The sequence below is a fragment of the Takifugu flavidus genome, chromosome 18 (assembly GCF_003711565.1).
Source record: "Takifugu flavidus isolate HTHZ2018 chromosome 18, ASM371156v2, whole genome shotgun sequence".
NCBI lineage: Eukaryota > Metazoa > Chordata > Actinopteri > Tetraodontiformes > Tetraodontidae > Takifugu > Takifugu flavidus.
Window position 1 is genome coordinate 5,579,679 of NC_079537.1, and position 20,365 is coordinate 5,600,043.

Genomic DNA, 20,365 nt, shown 5'->3' on the forward strand with positions numbered 1-20,365 from the left:
TGCAACTCCGCCGCCCCAGCGCTCCCTCTTGTGGCGGACGGTAATAATTACAGCTTCTGAAGCACGGTATTATAAAACTTAAAAAAACCTTAGTTACTAAATACGAAACTTTTATTGTTCAAGATGGAAACTGAGACAAGACAAGCATGGGCTCGCGCCCTAGCCCCTCTTTGTTCCGCCAGACAGCAGCAAAATCCGTTTTAAGAAAATGTTGAGCATTGAGAGCTTGTCCACGATCACGTCCTGATCAACGAGCACTGGACCTCGATTCCAACTGTGAGTGCTGGGACCATCTTACAGGGATGTTCGGGCCTTTCCGTGTGCATAAAAATAACACAAATACACATGATAGACTTTATCTTTAAATGATCATAGTCAAAACCACACCAAACCACACACGCACGCACACACACACACACACACACACACCACACACACACACACACACACACACACACACACACACACACACACACAAATAAACAGAAATTTTGGCCACATTCTGTATCACCGCGGAAACAAGACAGAATGCGCAACATGTGTTTTGGAGGTCAGAAACCATCTTATCCAAGTTTAACAATCAAAGCAGTCAGTGCATCGCAATAACACAGAATATCTGGGGAGTAAATATAGCTACAAATAATAGTCACAAAGAACTATTCTTAACTGCAGTAACCACATCCCACATTCCGCAAGAGTCGATTAACACAACAAAGCACTCTTTTAATAGCAACGCACTAATAGAAAGAAGAAGCTGCGTGATTTAGGTCCCCACTGATTCCTTTAAAAAGCTTGGAATGGTTTTATTGATCTTGTATCTCTTTTAAGCGATCTAGTGATTAATTCTTGTATACTCTTAATTCTTTTGAAATTATGTGAAACAGATCATTTGTGAGAAAGCCAGCATCTGTGTCTCCAGGTATCAGTCGGATTATTTGATTAAAAAAAAAACCTCGGCATCAACTGTGTCAATATCGTCCTTCAAAATCCCCCAAACGTTTATATTTTTACGCTAAACAATCCAGTTTAAAACAAGTGATATCTAAACTCTGACCATGAGAGGTCCCTCCTCACTCACAACTCAGTTTCCTCAGCGTTTGGAATAAACCTTGTACTTTATTCCACTATATTCCACTATATTTAAATCCTGACAGCAGTCTAAACTTTTGTTCCATCTTAGTTTTCTGATGGACTGGAAGCAGCTAAACAGCTAAAAAGGCCATGGCAACAAGAGAGAAAATCAAGCAATAAATATGGGCAGAGAATTAACAATTGTTCGGGATTAGAATGTTGTTCCTTTCCTTATTGTGTGACGGCGTTAGTTGTTCGGTATTTACAGAGATCCACTTCAGCCGAGAACTTGGGTCACTAAACACGCTCTTTATTTATTCATTCACGTCAGCAGGAAGAATAAAGTCCATAGAGCCCGTGTTGTGTGTGTCTTGTGATGAAGACATGCGGGGAAAGTGACGCTTGTGTGGCACAGAGGCTTTACTGAGGGATGGAGCTGTTATTGAGAGGCTAAATTCATCACTACTGTCACGACGCTTATATCTGCAGGTGGTAATTTCGATTTTATTTTACTTTTATGGATTAATTATGGACTAATGAGCGAACAGATAAAACAACTGTGATCCAATCAAGTTCGCAAATGTATAATTTTTCTCATTGTTCATGCAGTCTGCAGCCAGTCGTGCTAATTACAAAACCAACCAAAGGAAAACGCATTTGTGCCGGGTGTCTGTGTTGTATTTTAGTCTAGGCTTAATTACATTTACGTCAATCAATGTGTTTTTTGGCAACACGTGGAGGAAGGGGGTGCTCAGACCGGGTGACATTTCTCAATGGAATTTGGTGGCACACGCCACAGGCGCTTGATAGAAATACCTGCCATTGGGAAGGAGAGGCGCGCGCCTTCAGAGGGGAATGAAAAGGTTTTTGGGGGGGTGCTACATTCAACAGATCGTAACTCTGCGGTCTGAAATAAAAAAGCCACGAGGGGCGTTCAGGTCAGGGTTATGGAAGTGCCCTCTGGTCGCACGTGTGCGTGTCCGTCTGTTAATGCGTGTGTGCACGGAACCGTGTTAAATCTGTAACTCCCCCCTCTCTGGGGCCCAAAAAAATCCCTCTTTGATACAAAAGCCCTTCACAGAGAGCTGCAAAAAAGCGGCGTGCGTGCGCGCGCGCGCGAGTATCGCGTCAGATTAACTAGGAAAAGAAAGCGCGACTCGTTTTTCTTGTTCCCGCATATCTAAAGAAGGTGGGACGTCTTGCTGCAAACAGCTAAGCTCAGCGCACGCACACACGCCTCAGTGCGAGGATCTGAACACACAAAGCGAAGGTAGGGTGATTTATGCAGCTCGAAGTGTGTGTTAGTGTGTGTTGGCTGTTATGGATGTATGTTTGCGCGTGTGTGTGTGAGCTGTCACCGGCAGCTGCCCTGTGTAAACAGCTTTGGAGACAAACCCGTCCTGATATATCGGAATATTCTCAAACTTTCGCTCATTTGTCAGCACTCTGTCGTCTCCTGTTTCTGACCTTCTGCTGAGGAAATACGGCGACCAGGACGTGCGTGTGTGAGCGAGCTGCGGGAGCTGGCGTTATATCTGCCGCCTGTGCACGCAGCCGGTGGTTTTCCCTGTCGCGTTTGCTGCTGCGACACGAGCGAATATTCAACATTCTGACAAACAGCCTGTGGAATGCGACTGCTCGAAGGTCCCATTCATTCTTATGTTTGGGGAGGGGGCATCTCAGTCCGGGATGAGCTTACTAGATAATGGTTCACTCATGTTGCAGCTTCTGACTGATTTGGCATGACAGTTAAAACAAAGATGTGTCTCAACACGCGAGTGTGGGGGCTTCTTTAATTCCAGAGGGATCATTACTCTTTCCAGCTTTCAGTGTTCCTCTTGTTTCTTTTTCTGCCTCTTCTCTCACCCTGATGGATCACCTTTGTACTGATACTTGATTCTGCCATTTCCACGCAACAGATGTCTGATTTTCCTCCACCGGTGGCCCGAAAACCTTCAGGCGTCCAAGTCATGATAATTAAATCGAAGCAACGTCCTCCCGGTGGCCTCCCCAGTTCACCCAGAGGTATAGCCATTAATCTGCTGTTGTCACGTAGTTTTCACGTGGAGATACTGTCAGCAAGCTGCTCTGCTTGTGCTGCTTTTACTCTGTGTCCTTCCTCTGCTCAGAGAACGGATCCAGTTTTGGGGAAAACCAGTTATCCAAAGAAGGTGCAGAGAGGGAAGTGGTATGTAACTCCATGTTAATTTCATTTTTAATCAATTAAACATAAGGTAAAGGCATCAATGAGGAGGTGGTAAGTTGGCACTCAAAGCCTCAGTAGGGTCAGGAGTCCAATATTTCAGGAGTCCAAATGTTGACGCAGGGATTATAACTGACTCACGGGCTCAGGAAATCAGTAAATAAATGCTAATTCAAGATAGATAGATAGATAGATAGATAGATAGATAGATAGATAGATAGATAGATAGATAGATAGATAGATAGATAGATAGATAGATAGATAGCATAAAGATAAATGTGGAAACCCACATATTTATGTTTGCTTCACCCTCCTCAGGAAATCATGAACCACTGCTTCGATGACGTGGAGCGCTTCATGGCGCGCCTGCAGCAGGCGGCCGAGGCCCAGCGTGTTCTCAGTCAAAGGACGAAGAAGAGAAGCAAAAAGAGCAACAAGAAGGAGGAGCCGAGCGGTGAGAGCTGCACCACATTTGCCTGGACCGAGAAACCCGAACACAATATTAAAAAAGATTTTTTTGGAGGATCCTTCAGGGGTTAAACATCACCTGAGGTAAAGTCAGCTGATGCGGCTGTTTTTGTGCGTTTGCAGTGCTGCGTTGGGTGTTTCCATGTTTCACGCCCAGTGTTGGCTGGCATAGATGTGATCTAGTGCACGTGGGAAACAAATGAACCTATCTACAATTAACAGCAGACAGTTAGTCACCCCGGTTTTGTTTGCAGGAACGTGCTGGAACAAGCAGTCCACTTCTAAAGACTGGATAGACTGGGGAAATTGGGGACAGACAAAGTTAGAATTTGCTGTAAATCTGGTAGATTAAAGGAGCCAAAAAGTGAAAATGTACAGAACTAGTACGGATTTAAAGCATATTGAGGGTGGCAGTTATGTGACTCTTCTCTTTGATGTGCAGATAACTCTTTGGCCATGAAAGCTTCTCCTCCACCAGAGGAGGAATTCTTGGACATTTTTCAGAAAATCAAGTACTCTCTTTGCCTTCTGGTGAGTTGAACCTGAGGTTCGCGGGTCCATTTCGATAAAAAGCCCCCGAGGTGGGTCTCATTTGCCCGTTTCTTTAGGCCCGTCTGCAGCCTTACATCACGCAGCCTGACGCGCCACAACTCCTGCATCCCGTCTTTGTGCCTCTTGACCTGGTGGGTCCCTTTGGTTGTTGCCTTTCATTTCTCCTCCCTCTGGCCTGAGACACCAACTGTAGCGTCTGTCTCTCACAGATGGTGAAGACCACTGGGGGGCCAGCGTTGGGCGCGTCAGTGGTCAGTCCAGCTATGACCACGGGGGCCATTTCACTGCTTCAGGAGCATTTGACCAACGGGGAAAAGGATCTGTGGAAATCATTGGGGCCCAACTGGACTTTGCCCTGGTCTGTGTGTTGACGTGTTGATGCATTTGCCGAGATGGCTTCCTGTTGATCTTAAAGGAAACCTGCTCGTCCTTTTGTCAGCTCGCAGCTCAGCGTGGCTGTTCCTCCGTATTCTCCTGCCTTCCTGGACGGTTGGCAGCCTCGGACTCACGACTCGACTGGGCGGCCTCGGGAGGATCCCATTGAGTCACAGCATAAACAGGACGCCCTCAAGCAAAGGAGGACGTCACAGAATATGCAAATGGAGGATCGTGGTTATAGAACTGACGGAGTGTAAGTGTAAACTGAGAATGTTACATTTTCACCCCCTATACCAACTCGCTGTTCATGACAAGAGTCACACCTTCCAAATATATGTATGTGAACATTTGAAATGTCAAATCCTTGCTGTTTAAGGCAAGATTCAATAAAAAGAGACAGTTGTGCGCAGTGCAAGGATAACCAAATCTTGACAACCTTACCACGACTCCTGCAGTCCTTAGCTCATCTAGCTCATGATATCACCTAGAAAATATTCTTTGCCTACTGTAAAAGACATGTCCTGAGCTCAGCAGTTATTTGCCTGAAAGGCTGCAGCTGCTTGGCCGTCTGCTTGTGTTTCAGAGGTACCAGCGTTCTGCCTGAAGGCGACAGACTCTACCGATGCAGTTACGACTTCCTGGCTCGAAACCACACTGAGCTCTCTGTCCTGCAAGGAGAAACTTTAGAGGTGCAGACGAAGTGATCCGTCCTTCCGAGCAGACACACTGCAGCTACAAACGTGATTCCCACCTCCTCTCCCCTTCAGGTGCTCGAGTCCTCGGACCGATGGTCTAAATGTCGGAATCGCTTCGAAGAGATAGGATGTGTCCCCTCTAACATCCTGGAGCCTCTGTCTGCTCTGAACACCGCGGAAAGCTCAGTGGTTTACAGAGAGGTACCAACAGGCCTGACGGCGTGCAGACCCTGCATGCACTCTGGATTTTGACTCACGCCGCCGCGTCTCTCTTACCAACAGAAAACCTCCAATCCCCCCCGTGCAAGGTTTTTCTCATATGCTGCATCCAGCCCCATTGGGACCAGCTCTCCTCCTATCAGCCCAGTGAGACCACAGAGCATGGTTCTGTCATCCACGCTGCAGGGAGAAGATGGTGACCGAGGTAACACGTCCTCTACAGCTCTGTAATTCAGAATATCTCATCAGTTTTGCTGTTTTCTGTATGTCATATATGCAACAGTTGTGGCAACAATCTTTGTGTGCAGACAGAAGCCATTTTTTTGCTCTGGAGTACCCAGAGAGAGCCCATGTTGGTACTGGGAGAACATGCTAACTCTCATTTATCAGCTCCCACTTTTGTGCAAATATTATCAGGCAGCATGGACTAAAGTTTCATCTCAATGCTGATGACACTCGGCTGTAATCAATGAAACCAGAGGAAATGGAGCAATTTTCTTCTTATTTAAACTCCTCAAGAAGAGATTTGCTGTATTTCTTTCTCTAACTCGCATATAAAAAAAGGTCTCTAGGATCACCTTTTTAAAAAAAATCATTTGCCTCTAGTGCAAACATTAGGAGAGCATGGACTCAAAATGACGTGGGGAAGCCAGTCCATACGTTTGGCAGGACTATTCTAATTTCAATTTCAGGAATTTCAGGAATTTCCAGGGAATTCCTTGAAAGGTCTCTAAAATAATGGAGCAGAGTTCTGGCAGGAATTGAGAGCGCATGACTTGCCTGCTTTAGTCAAGTTGTTTTCTTAATTACCAGACAGCAACAACAACAATAAAACCACACAGTGAACTATGTGACACGGAGAAATGTGACACCGACTGTGAGCCTAATTTTGTGCTCTCCCAGTCCTGATAATGAACGATGAGCTGCTGGAGCGGCTATCTAAGAAGAGAGGCTCTTCCCGCCGGACGCCCCCGCGCACGCCGGACACATCCGCTCCTCTGAACTTCCAATCACCCCCTGCTGAGGTGCAGGCGTGGCTCTTGGCCAAGGGCTTCAGTCAGCAGTTGAGTATGCACCACCAGCAACATATTGCTTAAGAAAAACCTGTCGTTTCACTTTGACGCACAGTTTCATAGTTGGTGTGAGTTTGATGTCTCTTGGGTGGGGGAATCATGACACTTGACACTAATCAATTACACCAAAATTCACAGAAGGTGCTAGAATAAAAGGAGAGTACTGATTCAGTGCTATGGACATTGCACCTTTCAAAATAAAAGCCATAGAACAACAATGGTGTCAGATGGACAAATACCCTCCAGGCTAACATTGATTTATTGTCACATAACTATAAATTCAGCTTAACTGGAAGATTAAACTGAGAAGATCACTTGTCGGTGATGAGATGAGACTTGGTTCGATCGGCTGAACTCTTCAGACGTGATGCTGGTGGCCGTTTGAAAATGGAAACTCTCTAACCTCTACCTTTGCTCCTCCATCAGGACGGTTCAGTGTTTGGGCATTTTAAATGGGGCACAGCTGTTTTCCCTGAACAAAGGCGAGCTGCGCACGGTTTCTCCAGAGGAAGGTGCACGAGTTTACAGTCAGATTATGGTGCAGAAGGCTCTTCTTCAGGTTGGTTTGTCCTCCATTGTTTTCTTTTATTCTGTGCTTAATGATGACAAAAAAAGGAAGGGGGGGGGATAATGGACGATATCTGACCTTGTGACCCTGACAGGATGTGCACAAAGTTACGGAACTGGAGAAGGCGATGGAGAGGCAAAAGTTAAAGATCGACCTGGAATCGGAGAAGACTGACGTGTGAAGGAACAATTTGAACATCTGCTAACGGAGAAGAAACACTGACAGTCGGTAAAGGCAGCTGTGCACAGCTGTGCGCTCAGATGTGCAGCCAGGGTGATGCTGCAGATGGAAGGAACAGTTTTACACTTGCGAGTGTTATGTTTGAGCTAAAGATGTCTGCTGCATAGAAGCATTTGGTAAAGGTAATGCTCAGTCACTACAGTTTCACTACATTATTACATTTGTACATATGGTTAAACTCTAAGAGGCTTCAAAGTGCAACAGATTTAGATCGTCTTGTAACAAATTTTTTTTTCCCTTTTCATTGGCATGAGGGCATTACAGACCAGATGCTATTTGAGACCAAATGCAAATGAAAGAACTTTACCAACCTCTCTAGATTGCTGTTTCTTGTGCTTTTATTAATGTAATGTAGAAAAATACTGCTGCGCTGCTGTTTTATGCCTTACTGAACCAGAGGATTATAATGAGCAGGGTTCAACATTTAAAAATGGTGATTTATAGGGGGGGAAAACCCCCCCCACATCAAAGCATGTTCTTAGTGACACACATGAATTCTGAAATGTTTCCAAAGCTCATCAGCACCAGAAGCTTGAAGGCATGTGAATGATGACAGCAGCAGGTTCCACAACTTCTGCAGAGGTCCATTATTGTGTAAAAACTGATCAGTTGTATTAAAGGTCTGCTCTCTGTAAAGTAGTAATTTCACATGGTTGAAATGTTAGATTCAGTCATTTCAGCATAAATGAGGATAGCACCTATGAAATTAGCTTATTTCAAACTTAATTTCTTCATACAATGGTAGAATATGTTATTAAATCTCTATTTCCAAGACTACAGCCATGACGATTTAGATAAAAGATAAATTTTCTTATATCATGCCTGAGAAATTAAGGAGTGATTAAATATAAGTTTAATTTGTATACTTGAGGCGGAATATCTTCACAGTTGCTTCTGTGAGTGTTTAAGATCATTTCCTGAGGTATTATCCTTTAATTTTTGCACAGAGTGAAAGGCAGGGGCCGGTCGGTCGGTCTGTCTGTCCATCCGTCCGTCCTGAGCAGCAGGAGATGGTTCGCCTTTAGCTTTTACTTCCCAATATCTTCACAAGTGATGAACTGGTCGACGCAGTCCCAGTTCAGGAGCTCCTGTCCCTGGAACCACAGCTGTAGCTCCCGCAGCGCCCCCTCTGGTGAATCGCTGGCATGAACCACGTTCCTGCGACCGAGTGTCACGTGATTAACGACAACCTCGTCAGAAAATGTTCACATATAATCCAGAAACGCGTGACACATGCACAGATAACAACACCCGGCATCACCTGCTGACATGAAGGCTGAAATCTCCTCTAACCGTGCCCGCCTGAGCTTCTGCAGGGTTCGTATGTCCAACCATCTTCCGCGATGACTGGATCACTTGATGCCCCTCCCACGCCTATTTAAGACATTTATTTTTTATATAAGATAAAATAAAGCATAAGGATCGTATAATATGAAAACAGCATTGATATGTTTAATTTTTCGTGCTCAGAATCTGTGCGTAAAAGTGAAAATACCGATAGTGACACATTATCAATAATAACAATAGGTTAATATGAGAATATTACATTTAGGGTCAGCTGAGCAGGCCTGTGTCAGCATAACCAGAAGGAAAGTACCTTGAAAGAAGCAGAACGAAGGGAGCATCGGAACAAGAGAGCCACTCACCATGACAACCACGGGCCCCGAGGTCATGTACTGCACCAGGTCTGGATAGAATGGCTTCGACCTCAGCTGCTGGTAGTGCTGAGCCAGCAGATCCTCGGACACCTTCATCACAGAGGCTGTCAGAGGACTTTAGGGGGGATTAAAAAGTTTGATTTTGTCTTCATACCTGCAGAAGCTTCAGGCCGACCAGCTTGAAGCCACGCTGCTCAAACCTCTGAACAATCCGCCCAACAAGGCGCCGCTGAACGCCGTCGGGCTTCACCACAATCAGAGTCCGCTCCTTTTCCGGCGGATGACCTGCATGGGACCCGGACACATGATGTCATACGGAAATAAAAATATGTACTGCCTATGTAAAAAGAAATGCCGACAAAGACAATGTGGTACATGTTGTATTTGTCTTTATTTTTACATAGGACTCGTCGGCTCCGCTGCGTTTTTGAACCTATACATTTTCTTTTTCCTGATGATGTCCGCGGAAATTAGTCATTTAATCAATCTAGTTGTAGGTTAAATATGTTTTAGACGATCTGGCTTTAAAATTGAACATTAACACAAATAAAACACAAGTTTGAAACTGTGAACATGCACTGGAGCAGCAGTTCGTGAGTAAATAAACTCACACGCGTCATTGTGTACTGTAAACACACACACACACACACACACACGCACACACGCACACACACACACACACACACAGAATGTCTGCAGGACCCAATGAATGAACGCACGTCTTCAATTAGGCTGCGCGCACACGGCTGCGCCAGTACGTCTCAGTTACGCACGATGCAGGTTCGGACCCCGTTACGCACACCGCGGGTCAATGACTGTGAGCACTGTCACCTGGCCCTCTAACCCATTTCCAGTTCATGACCCCCGCGGGTTTGGGGAACAAATATTTGAACGCGATGGACCCGGTCATGGTTGAGAAGTTTTATGCCGAAATATCTCCTGGAGGAGTAATTCTAATATTTCCCCCACGCATCCGAGGCAGGGATCTCGTTTTAGTTTGATTGTCATGAAGTTGACGAGGTTCCACACTGAACATTTATACAGTTTAAATCAAACCACTCAAAAGTAAAACAAACAAACAAAACAAATCAAAGAGTCACTTACTGGAGAAGTTCCTGTACGCGGCTGCTCTGTGCGCGTAACGCAGGACGGTGGGAAACCCAGCAACCGGTGGTCTGTGATTCCATGGACAAAACTGATGGGAGACCAGGGAAAAGCAGCGTTTCAGCAGCACGACCATGTTTAGATGCGCAGTCTGTCAGTCAGTCTGTCAGTCTGTCTGTTACTCTGCTTTGCCTGGAAGCAGCCGATCACAAACAAAACTCACGAGTCGCCCCCGCCCGACCCCGGCGGTCAGTCAAGCTGGGTTAACTCCAGTGATCCCAGTCTGACTCCACCACGTTTCATGCGTTTTCCAGTCGTTCCTGCAGTTGTTACCTTCTGCTACTGGTTACAAGTTGAGCTGTTTAAAGAGAATAAAGCAGACTAAATAAACAAATGTAAATAAACAAATTATGGACGGAAATCGTATCCTTTACGATTTTAAGATATCTTTACTGTATTTTTGGCCTGAAATAATCACTGCTGCAGTAAAAAAAGTTTTTCAAGGAAAACTTATATTTAGCATGATGACATCAGTGCTGCTTCCCTAATTTAAACATTATAAATGCTTAAACATTATCTCCTGTATCTTCGATACCTATAAGGGATGTTCACACTTTATAATTGATAAATTACATTAACATATTTGTTTAATTTACTATAGAAACCCCCTTAACTGGAGTAATATTATCCACTTCATGGGAAAAACACAGAATGCAAACTACTGTTAATGATCTATACAACAATCACAAAAGACAATAATGGAATAACACCAGGTTGATTTTTTTTAATTTTTATTATAAAACATTTTAAGCCGTTTTGTCAGAATGGAATGATATGAAAGACTTTAAGTTGACTGTCCATCTCCGTTGGAGATCCAGAAAAAGAAAAAAACAACATTAAAGGCAAAATGAATAAAAGCATTTTAAAAAACTCAAAATGAGTTGAAAGTGCTCAGTCCCAGCTCAGCTTCGGTGCAGAGGCGTGGGAAAGAAGGCCCGGCTCAGACTGCTCCAGGTCTGGGCAAAAGCTGCCGGCAGACCAGTTTTTTTTTGTGTGTTTTTTGCCATATCATCACTGGCGACACATATCGGGGACGAGAAACTTTTAAAAAATAATTAGGAGCCAACCTTCTACAGTAGAAACAAAAGAAAAAAATATCAGCAGCATCCTCAACCTCCTGTAATTCAATCAAAACAGTGCATGTCATTCCTTCCTACTACTGAAATAGGCAGATTGAAGCCGAGCTGGAGGAGTGTGGAGAGACGTGGTCGTCACAGGCAGTCTTTGTTATTACGACTGGTTCAAGCAGTCATGGTGCTATAGCTTAATGGTACCAGTGGGCAAACTACTGTTACACAGTCTGTAGTAGCGAAGGTCGTTCACCAGCCGCTGCACGCTTTGAGTGAAGGAGGGCAGGTCCTGGAGCAGGGAGAGAACATTTGACAGCTGATGAATCCGACTGGAAATCTGATCCAGTGTAATGAGAGTTTTAAAACATTTTTTAAACATTTTTAGACTGGTTAAAGCACTCTGGATCCGTTTCATGTACTCATAAAGCTGTCCATTGTGAGGTTTTATTCAAGAAATCACGTTACCCGTTCAAGCTTGAAGTTGCGCGCCAGAACAGCTCGTTGGTTGGTGTCCACGCCCTGGCAGCCGTTGAGGAACTCCGGCATGAAGGCTGAGTAGAAGGCATCAAAGTCGACTGAGGCCATATTGTAAATGGCCACGGTTATTTCTTCCTGTAGGAGGTCGTGACTTTTGTGGAGGAGCACCTGGAGCAGCACATTGATGAAGTGGAAGAGCATCGAGGTCCTGAAGAGCTTCTACAGGATGACAATGAAGCCATAACTACTCTTGTCTGAAGTCCAGACCCACTTCTTTTTTTTTTTTTTTTTAAATTAAAATTATTCCCATGAAAACTGGTTTCAAGCTCATGTTCGACTTACCCTGTGGTACAGCTTGTGTTTGCTGTTTAATGACTCCAAATAGGAAAGGTTCTGCTTAAAGATGTGGATGTCAGGCTGTAGGAAAGACTGTCCAAAGGCCTGTAAAAGTGTAACAGGTCAGAAAGAAAAGCATTAGAAGAAAAAGGACGAAAGACAGAACAGAGAAGCTGTGTCCACTTACCTGCATGGCAGCGGTGAACTGGGCTTCATTTTCCATGGTATCCTCGGAAGCTCCTCTTTGCACAGTTATTAAGACTGAATTTTTAAAGAAGTACCTCCAATTTTGATGAAGTATTTGGTATAATAGCTCAAACATCTCTGCCTTGACATCAGGGGAAGATCTCTGTTGAAGACGAGATTATAAAGGATTTATAAAACCCAGCCTGGACAAGAAACAAACCAGAGTGTAAAACACCAGCTGACCTCAGCCACAATCGGGTAAACCTGCTCTATGCACAGAGAGAGGATGCTGGGCAGGAAAGGCTTGAAGGCTTGGCCCGGCTCTTGAACCACCACCTGCAGGATTTTCAGGAACTTCTGCACCACTCGACATCCTGCACTGCCCTCCTGCAAAATACTGGCTGCCAGCTGTTCCCTGCAGCACACGAGTCACAGTCCATCAGCTATCGTGACAAATCTACATCTACACTCCAAAATACTAATAACACCGTTAATAAAAGCATTAATTATCATATAAACAAACCTGGTGAACATGCTGAGAAATGTATGGATAATCTGTCCCGTGAAGGCGACGCCCATCTGGACTCTCAAAGCCTGAAAGAGTGTCAGGAAGAAGGCCAACATCTCATCTGTCACTTCTGGAAGAGAGAAACATCAGTCGCCCCACAGGCACAGTTTAAAACCCATAATGCTGAGCTGGTCGATACAGAATGACATCTTTTTCTGCCACATCTGTGGCTGTTTCTTAGACATCAAGAGAGCGATACTGACCTGGCTGCTGAATAAACACCGGGAAAATGCTGAGGGACACTTGCACGGACTCTTGCAGACTCTGATAACAAATCTGACGCGATTTGGTGGATTCCCCGGAGATGCTGTCGACCAAGTCTCTGAGTACATGCAGGGTCTGCTGTATGACTGCTTTCACTGCCGGGGAGCAGCAAACAGAGAGAACGGTCAGAGCAGACGGCCATCGCTACGATGGTCAGACCGGGCAAGGAAATAAATCTACTGACTGTTGTTGAGATCGGTTTGCCTTGGAGGAATGTTCACCGTCCCCCTCAGAAGACGGTATTCCCGGGTGAGTGCTGCCACCAGGCTGCAGTGGCTGCTGGAGCGGGTTTGCCACTGCTGCTCGTTCTCTGGCAAGTTTGGCCATGGGAGCAGCAACATGTTGGACAAAGCCCTGCACACCAATCTGTGAGCCTGTAGGAGACGGCACACATATCAGATAAGGCTGATTGGACTGTAGGACTATTCTTAAATGTCATTTTAGTCCTGAAATATAAACCTCTACCTCTTGGGGAAGTCTGTGACTCTGACCCTCTGTTGTTATGAGATTGAAAATGTTCTGCACGGCTGTTAAAGTCACCAAGAACACGGGCCGCACAGTGGAGGTGATGGAAACCAGCAGGTGGCATGAGGACAGCAGCAACTTCTCTGGTACCTAAATAAAAACGACAAAATATGGTTTAGAAGCACAATCTTGCTTAAATCTTACTCACATTTCAAGCCAGGTGTCCTGAAAAAGTCTACTTTTAAGTATCGATCAGTTCCTGATAAGTTACTCCAAAATGGAGACGCAAATAATCAATCGAGGTGTTAACCGATAAAACGAAGTGACAAAAGAGTCCGAACAAATCACCCCCCTGAAACACGGGCCGGTCTACCTTAGCTGTGATGAGCGGGCTGCTCGCATCGATGGCGGATGTGATGAGGCTGATGAACTGGCTCTGGTTCTGACTGTGCACCTCGCTGTAGAAGTGGGCCAGCCAGTGGCAGTAGGCCTGCAGAGCAGCGAGTGCCTGTGCATGCCTGTAAAAAACACACAAACGCGACAAGTTGAAATCCGAATCACGCAAGCTTTGCGACCGCTGACAGATGACAGGAAGGAAAGGAGGATGTAGAATCAGGACCTTGTGTAAATACTAATCGTTCACACCCGGTCCTCACTCTGTGATCAGCAAGGTGTCGGTTCAGGGCTGCCATCTAAGCCTTTTCTACTTACACATCGATGAGGTCTGGCTTGAGCACAGAAGGCACGGCGGTCTCCAGGTCGTAAAGGTTGGTCTGGGAGCCATAACACGTCACTTTCACCAACCTGACAAACACAGACTCATCAGACGCCGCTGTCACCACACATTAGATAAAAACATAGAATCTGGAGCTTTTTACCACCAATAAAACCAAACTGTTATTCTTATTAGGCGACTGACCTCTCCACCACGGCCACGGCGTCGCTAAAGCGTGCGGCAAAGACCTCCCCGATAAAATGCTCGGACAAGCGCCCCACGGCCTGGAGGAGAGAGCTCAGGTCCCTGAGAGAGCAGTGGAGTCGGCGGCAGTCATTCTCTGCAGAAATGTTGAGCCTCCGACCTGAGTGAAGAGCACGTCACGTGCGTTAATCACCGCCGCCAAAGTCTACATGGATAATAAGAACTGGAGAAGAAATCTATAAAGACGGGGATTTACTTGTGCCGGTGGTGACGATGAACTGCTGCAGACCCATGTAAACATCCAGGTTTTCTTGGAGGACAGGAAACTTGAGGGAGAAGACAGATTATGAAGATTTGACAAAGTGGAGAACAGGAAAACAAAACTGACGCACACTTTAGAAACATCCACAACTTACCAAGGTGGAGAACGCATGGGAGGGAAGCAACTCCATCACCTTGGCAACAACCTCCAGACTCTGACGCAGGTACCGCTGCCACTCTGTCTGTTGCTATAGTTACCCCATTGCAAAACAAAAAAAAAGAAAGAAGAATTTACACTGAAGTTTTAGGAATTTGGTGGCGACAGCTGTTGTGACCGTGTCAAATGTTCTCACATCGTCATCCAGAGTTTCATCATCCAACTCTTCCAACTGGGCCTGGTTGTATCTGAACTGGATGCGATTCAAAACTTCCCTTAAAAGAAGAACTAAGGCATCTTTGTACCTGTCCAAGCACAAATCCATAAACATCCCATTCAGGACCAGGATATCCCACAGAGGGCATCCATTTTATATTTCAGACAGTCTTACAAAGCGGATGAATCAAGGTACCTATTCAGAACACTCTCTCTGTCAGCAAGTCTGCTCTTGATTTTGGTTGTTAGAAAATCCAAAAAGATACTCCAGATATCCAAGCAGGCAAAGTAGCCTTCATGGGTGGGCTGGTAAAAATGAGCACATCGTTAGGAAAGGTTTGCATGCGGTAATGGACTTTATATTAAGAAAATAAACATTGACGGTGAGCTACATTACCTGGTTGAAGGTGTACTTAAAGAGCAGGGCGAGAAACTCTACAATTGGAAACTGAGGACTGGCCTCAATCCGCCTCAAATGAACACTGACAAACAGGCGCAGGAAATCGGTGAATTTCTCCAAGTAACTGGTGGAGAGACAGACCAACAAAGGTGGGATTCAGGCAACGTTTCAGCAGAACAGGTAAAGGTGAGGGGGGGGCGTCTTAGAGGGGGGCCGGGCCCGTACTTCTCATCCAGCTCCTGCAGGCGGCTCTTGACCGTGTGAGCGTTGTTCTCTCGTGTCATCCTCTGCAGGAGGAAGAAGGTCTGCTGGAACATGCGCAGCAGGTACTCCTCGAAATCCATCGGCACGCAGTTCTTTGACACGAGCTCGTTGACGCACGTCATGGCGAGGACGCCGAGCCGTGCCCGGTCCACCTTGCCGTCCCTGCCCTGCTGCTCGTTTTGCCCGCCGCCGTTTAAAACAGGCGGCGCTGTGCCGGCGTTGAGCTGTCCGTTGGTGGAGGAAGAGTTGGAGATGAACAAGCCCGTTTTCTCTTTCGCCCTGAGGTCACAGCCGAAGCGCGCGAAGTGGAAGATGGACGCCAGCAGGGTGGGGGTGATGTTTGTGGACAGAGGGATCCAGCTGAACAGGTGAGCCAAACACTCCAGGACGAGGCAGCAGAGTTGCTGACTTTCGCCGTCCAGCGCCGCCATCGGCTGGCAGAGCAGCTTTGAGTACTGGCTGCCCTGGAACAGAGTGCCCAGCAGCTCCACTGGCAGGTGGAGGAGACAGAAACATCAGTGACCCTCAGCGCATCGCCGGCAACCCGGGTTTACACGTGCATGTGCCGACGGACTCACCGCTTTCCCCTGAGGTTGGCGAGGGGGGAGGGGTGGAGGCGATGATGCTGTGTTTGTCCCAGTAGGTCTCGAGGATACCTGCAGACAAGTCTGAGCCTAAAACTCTCCTCCGACACAAGGACGGCGTTACCCGTCTGCCATCTTTGATAAAGGACGCGGCCGACGTGGCGGTGAACGCCTCACCTGTCAACAGTCCGAGCACCGTCGGCACCTGCTCCAGCAGCAGCTTGCGCAGCTCGTCCTTTCTGGCCACGCTCAGGTCTTCTCGGGGACACGCCAGCTCCTCCGACGTGGTTTTCAGCATCACCAGCCCCAGCTGAGCCAGAACTGGAGACTGGATCAGCTGGCAGAGGGACACAGATGGAACGCCGATTAAGTTTTTCCTTGTTACGTAATCATTAGAGGGCAAAAGGAGCCGCTGTAAGAGGCATGTGGTGAGACAATTTCCTGTGCAAATTTATTACTTTTCTACTTAATATTCTCCTGTTATTAGGTCTGATGAGCTGCAGCCAAGATGGCAGGATAGTGAAAATCCTTTTTCTGGGGGAGGAAACCACAAGCGGGACGTACCTGGAGCGTGTTAGTGAAGAAGTCGTGGTAGAACATGGGCCAGTCCTGGCGGCCGATGTCAACGATGACCTTGCAGAGTTTGTTACGGATGAAATAAGGAACCGTTTTGTGCTGGGCCAGCAGGAGTTTGGGCAGGCAGCTGCGGATTTCCATCTTGTCCTGTGAGGCGACGCCGATCCACATCTTGTTCACGAGGTTCTGGAAGTAAAAGAACCGGAGGTCTGAAGGCTGTGTCCATATGAAGGACACTAATAATCGTGGTAATGGTGAATGCAGGTGACTAATGAGCCATCTGGCTAATGATGCAAAAACACGTTGCACTTTTAAACTGTCGCAGAAGCTCAAATAAATAAAAAAAACACCATAAAAATAGCAAAAACAAACCACAAACCAAAACGATATTGTTGATCTCAACCAGCTAAGGCTTGACCGGATCACCTGCCTAATAATGTGCTGCTAGCGTACATGGGTTGGGGCTGCCGGGATAACTGGTGCCAAGACATGAGCAGCAGATCTCAAGACGGGACCACCCTGGTTTGGACCTGATTGTCCAGCAGATCCCACAGATCCTTTGGATTAAGATCTGGGGAATTTGGAGGCCAAGTCAACATCTCATAATTCTGCTGAGAGGCCACAGCCACCAGGGAAAACTGTCTCCTTCACAGGGTGAACCCGGTCGGCAGCAATGCTCAGGTAGGCGTCCAACACGACAGCAGGACACCACCCACAGCATCAAGCTGCCTCTCCCGGCTTGGTTACTTCCCATGATGCATCAGGGTGTCACGTGCTCCCCAGGTCAGCGCTGGTCCTGATGTGACTGGATGATAAAGAGGCGAGGCCACCTTCTTCCATCGGTCCGTCTTCAATCCTAAAGCTCACGGGCACATTGGTGGCACTTCTGAGGGTGGCCACGGGTCAGCACCGCCCGTCCTGACTCTTCTACCACAACCAGTTGGAACGTTTAGCAGTTTGAGCTCCAGAAGCCGGGCTGGACCAGCCTGCTGCCGTTCACCACTGGTCCTGGACCAGATTGGACAAATACCAGCCACTTGACCTTTCTCCAACAACATCGCTGAGGACTAAATGTGCATCTGTTCCCCAATATATCCCAGAATAAGAAGATAATTACCTGCCAGTGTTTATGCCTGATCAGTGCACGTCACGCTGTTTCTTTATTTTATGTCTGCGTTGAAATCCGTTTAAAGGAAACTCAGCAAAGAGAGAAATTAAGCATTTTGAAAAAGTTGTGTTTCTGTCTCATGAGCAGACTCAGTGAGGGACTAAAACAAAAGCAGAGCAAGTCGTCTGGTTTGCTTCCTCTATCACTGAAACCAAACTTTCTCCGAATGTCTATTTTCTGTTCGTGGAAGCGTAGAAGAACCCTGAATAAGCACCCCCGCGTGCATAACTTACTTCAAATACTGTGAGGCTGTACATCATGACGTACTCATTGCGGGTGTTGGAGAGGAAGAAGAGGCAGTGGCGCCACGCTCCGTTCTGCTGAGCGAAATTGTTCAGCAGCTCCTCTGCAGGAAGAAGGAAGTGGGCATGAGATGCAAGACGGAATCATCAGCAGAGGAAATAAAATGAATTTAACGAATGAGGAAGCAACATCAATGCAACTGAAACGTCACAGGCGACACTGATGTGCTGGGGGGGGGGGGGGGGGGGTGTAAATTAATAACCCAACCTGAAGCTGGTTTGAGACGGCAAAAACACACAGACCCGGGCTGTAAAATAGTGGTTGAGGAAGTGACGCATTTACCTATTTCTCTCTTTCTCTCGTTCGTGGTGCAGCTGTGGAAGAACTCTGTCATCAGGCTCTCCAGAGCACGCAGAGATGCCTCCTCTGATGCCTAATGGGCAAAGACAATCACATTCAGGCTGGTTCAATCAAGAAACCCCCCCCAAAACGCACATTTATTCATTTCAAGACGTGGACGAGCCCAGTCAGTTGAAGACATGCGGCCCTTCTTATGCATCATCTTGGAGAGTTTTCCACATGCTGTGCTAAAAACAAACCCGCTGCATCAACGGTCAGGCCGCAGTTCTCAATTTAGGAGCAGGACATTAGGTTTTATAGAGGAGCTCCTGCGCCAGGCGGGTCTGAATTCCTGAAATGAGCCGCAACTTGCTGAGACGAGACGCAACTCAGAGCAAATATTCGGCTCGGCAAAATGGGCGACTTATCGTGCGAAATGGCCCAAAGACCTGGGGAATACCTGGCCACTGCCATCCCGTGACATGAGTTTACTGGTATACGAGGCACTCGTGCACACAGAGTGGACAGCTTTAATGACTGATCTCAGGCAGATCGCACGATTCGAATGATCAGAATCCCATGCGTATAAACCCAGAACGGCGGAGGTAATTAAGACAGATCGATCCTAAAAATGGGTAAATAAACACAATTAAACAGTACTCACCATGTTTAATTGGCCCAGGCGTCTTCCTCAAGTCACTCAGTCTTGGTTTATGTGCAATAACAAGCCAACATTAGCTGCCGAGCTAGACAATTCTGAGGTTAGCTAAGATGTTGCTGGCTAACGCAGGGGTGGCTCATCATGGTCAGCTCGCCTGCTGGGGTCGATACCCTTCACACGAATACCTATCAGAGGCTGACGACGTTGAATTTGTCGGCAACAACAACGCCTAAAGCCGAAACGATATCGCCCTTCTTGGTTAAAAACGCGTTTCCGCTTACTAAGTATATAGACTCGGCGTTAACATTGAGTCCGCTAATTGGAACTGATATGTTAGCTGCATTCTCCCATGGAATAAATATCACCGCGAAAACTATAAATAAAAACTATTTTTGATATGTCCTACACTCACCAACGCACAGGACAAAATTTCAATTTTAGTTTTGTTATTACGCTAAGCGGTTTTTTTAGGGGGTGTGCTACCTAGTAGCTAGCGGATGGCTAACTCGTTAGCGTTTCTAGAAGGATGAAGGTATTATTTTTCGTTAGCTAGTTTAGCTGTCAACCACTGACATGCTTCTGTGACTGCTAGTCACAACATGCATTTACCGTTTGCAGTTTCAACGCTGGTGACTATGCACACCTAGCTCAATTATGCAAAACAAAAGGACGACACTAAGCACATAATACCATACGCGTCTGTTGCTGTTATTCCCCTTTTCATCGTTTAGGGCGGCTCTGACATACAGCTAGCTCGCTAGTTGCAGGATTTGCTTCGCAACTTCCTCTTTAGCAGCAAACATCAACCGGCCCAAACCGCTTGAGTCAAGTCGGTTACAGCAGTAAAAGCATCGTGCCCGGTTTGTCAAGCACCCGAAAAGAGCAACCACAATAGCCTTGTGAACCTTTTTTTGTTATGCAA

The 20,365-nt window shown here is 46.5% G+C and overlaps 3 protein-coding genes across 3 annotated transcripts; 1 reads left to right on the plus strand and 2 right to left on the minus strand.

Annotated features, from left to right (window-relative positions):
- The first annotated feature begins 1,829 nt into the window (after window positions 1–1,829).
- Window positions 1,830–7,785, plus strand: eps8l1a (eps8 like 1a). Its single transcript, XM_057014430.1, has 14 exons — window positions 1,830–1,934; window positions 2,991–3,096; window positions 3,201–3,259; window positions 3,593–3,728; window positions 4,185–4,273; window positions 4,351–4,425; window positions 4,504–4,652; window positions 4,734–4,925; window positions 5,256–5,361; window positions 5,440–5,568; window positions 5,650–5,791; window positions 6,490–6,649; window positions 7,086–7,218; window positions 7,322–7,785. The coding sequence occupies exons 1-14, from the start codon at window positions 1,845–1,847 to the stop codon at window positions 7,406–7,408; spliced, it is 1,653 nt and encodes a 550-aa protein (XP_056870410.1). The 5' UTR covers window positions 1,830–1,844; the 3' UTR covers window positions 7,409–7,785.
- A 2-nt stretch (window positions 7,786–7,787) lies between these two features.
- nme4 (NME/NM23 nucleoside diphosphate kinase 4) lies at window positions 7,788–10,434 on the minus strand. Its single transcript, XM_057014435.1, has 5 exons — window positions 10,230–10,434; window positions 9,280–9,410; window positions 9,114–9,215; window positions 8,729–8,841; window positions 7,788–8,625 (listed from the first exon to the last, which is right to left on the minus strand). Exons 1-5 carry the CDS (start codon window positions 10,363–10,365, stop codon window positions 8,496–8,498), a joined length of 612 nt encoding a protein of 203 aa, XP_056870415.1. The 5' UTR covers window positions 10,366–10,434; the 3' UTR covers window positions 7,788–8,495.
- A 569-nt stretch (window positions 10,435–11,003) lies between these two features.
- xpo6 (exportin 6) lies at window positions 11,004–20,238 on the minus strand. The gene is made up of 24 exons (XM_057014429.1): window positions 19,447–20,238; window positions 18,786–18,876; window positions 18,434–18,546; window positions 17,021–17,218; window positions 16,634–16,793; window positions 16,451–16,528; window positions 15,834–16,362; window positions 15,606–15,732; window positions 15,401–15,514; window positions 15,189–15,293; window positions 14,991–15,083; window positions 14,831–14,900; window positions 14,575–14,734; window positions 14,367–14,459; window positions 14,029–14,173; window positions 13,656–13,805; window positions 13,375–13,564; window positions 13,130–13,285; window positions 12,882–12,996; window positions 12,602–12,773; window positions 12,360–12,521; window positions 12,179–12,277; window positions 11,825–12,055; window positions 11,004–11,648 (listed from the first exon to the last, which is right to left on the minus strand). Exons 1-24 carry the CDS (start codon window positions 19,447–19,449, stop codon window positions 11,547–11,549), a joined length of 3,456 nt encoding a protein of 1,151 aa, XP_056870409.1. The 5' UTR covers window positions 19,450–20,238; the 3' UTR covers window positions 11,004–11,546.
- Between the last annotated feature and the right edge of the window lie 127 nt (window positions 20,239–20,365).

What these genes read in the sequence shown, in the direction of transcription:
- eps8l1a (XM_057014430.1), top strand. Translation starts at nt 1,845, where the DNA reads ATGGAATTTGGTGGCACACGCCACAGGCGCTTGATAGAAATACCTGCC. An exon ending in CAAGAAGGAGGAGCCGAGCG is followed by an intron (nt 3,729 to 4,184) that starts GTGAGAGCTGCA and finishes TTTGATGTGCAG; the next exon opens with ATAACTCTTTGGCCATGAAA. An exon ending in TGCAAGGAGAAACTTTAGAG is followed by an intron (nt 5,362 to 5,439) that starts GTGCAGACGAAG and finishes TCTCCCCTTCAG; the next exon opens with GTGCTCGAGTCCTCGGACCG.
- nme4 (XM_057014435.1), bottom strand. Translation starts at nt 10,365, where the DNA reads ATGGTCGTGCTGCTGAAACGCTGCTTTTCCCTGGTCTCCCATCAGTTT. An exon ending in CGCGTACAGGAACTTCTCCA is followed by an intron (nt 9,411 to 10,229) that starts GTAAGTGACTCT and finishes GGTCCCATGCAG; the next exon opens with GTCATCCGCCGGAAAAGGAG. An exon ending in CGGGGCCCGTGGTTGTCATG is followed by an intron (nt 8,842 to 9,113) that starts GTGAGTGGCTCT and finishes TGTCTTAAATAG; the next exon opens with GCGTGGGAGGGGCATCAAGT.
- xpo6 (XM_057014429.1), bottom strand. An exon ending in GCCGTGGCCGTGGTGGAGAG is followed by an intron (nt 14,460 to 14,574) that starts GTCAGTCGCCTA and finishes TGTGTTTGTCAG; the next exon opens with GTTGGTGAAAGTGACGTGTT. An exon ending in GTCACAGACTTCCCCAAGAG is followed by an intron (nt 13,565 to 13,655) that starts GTAGAGGTTTAT and finishes CGTCTCCTACAG; the next exon opens with GCTCACAGATTGGTGTGCAG.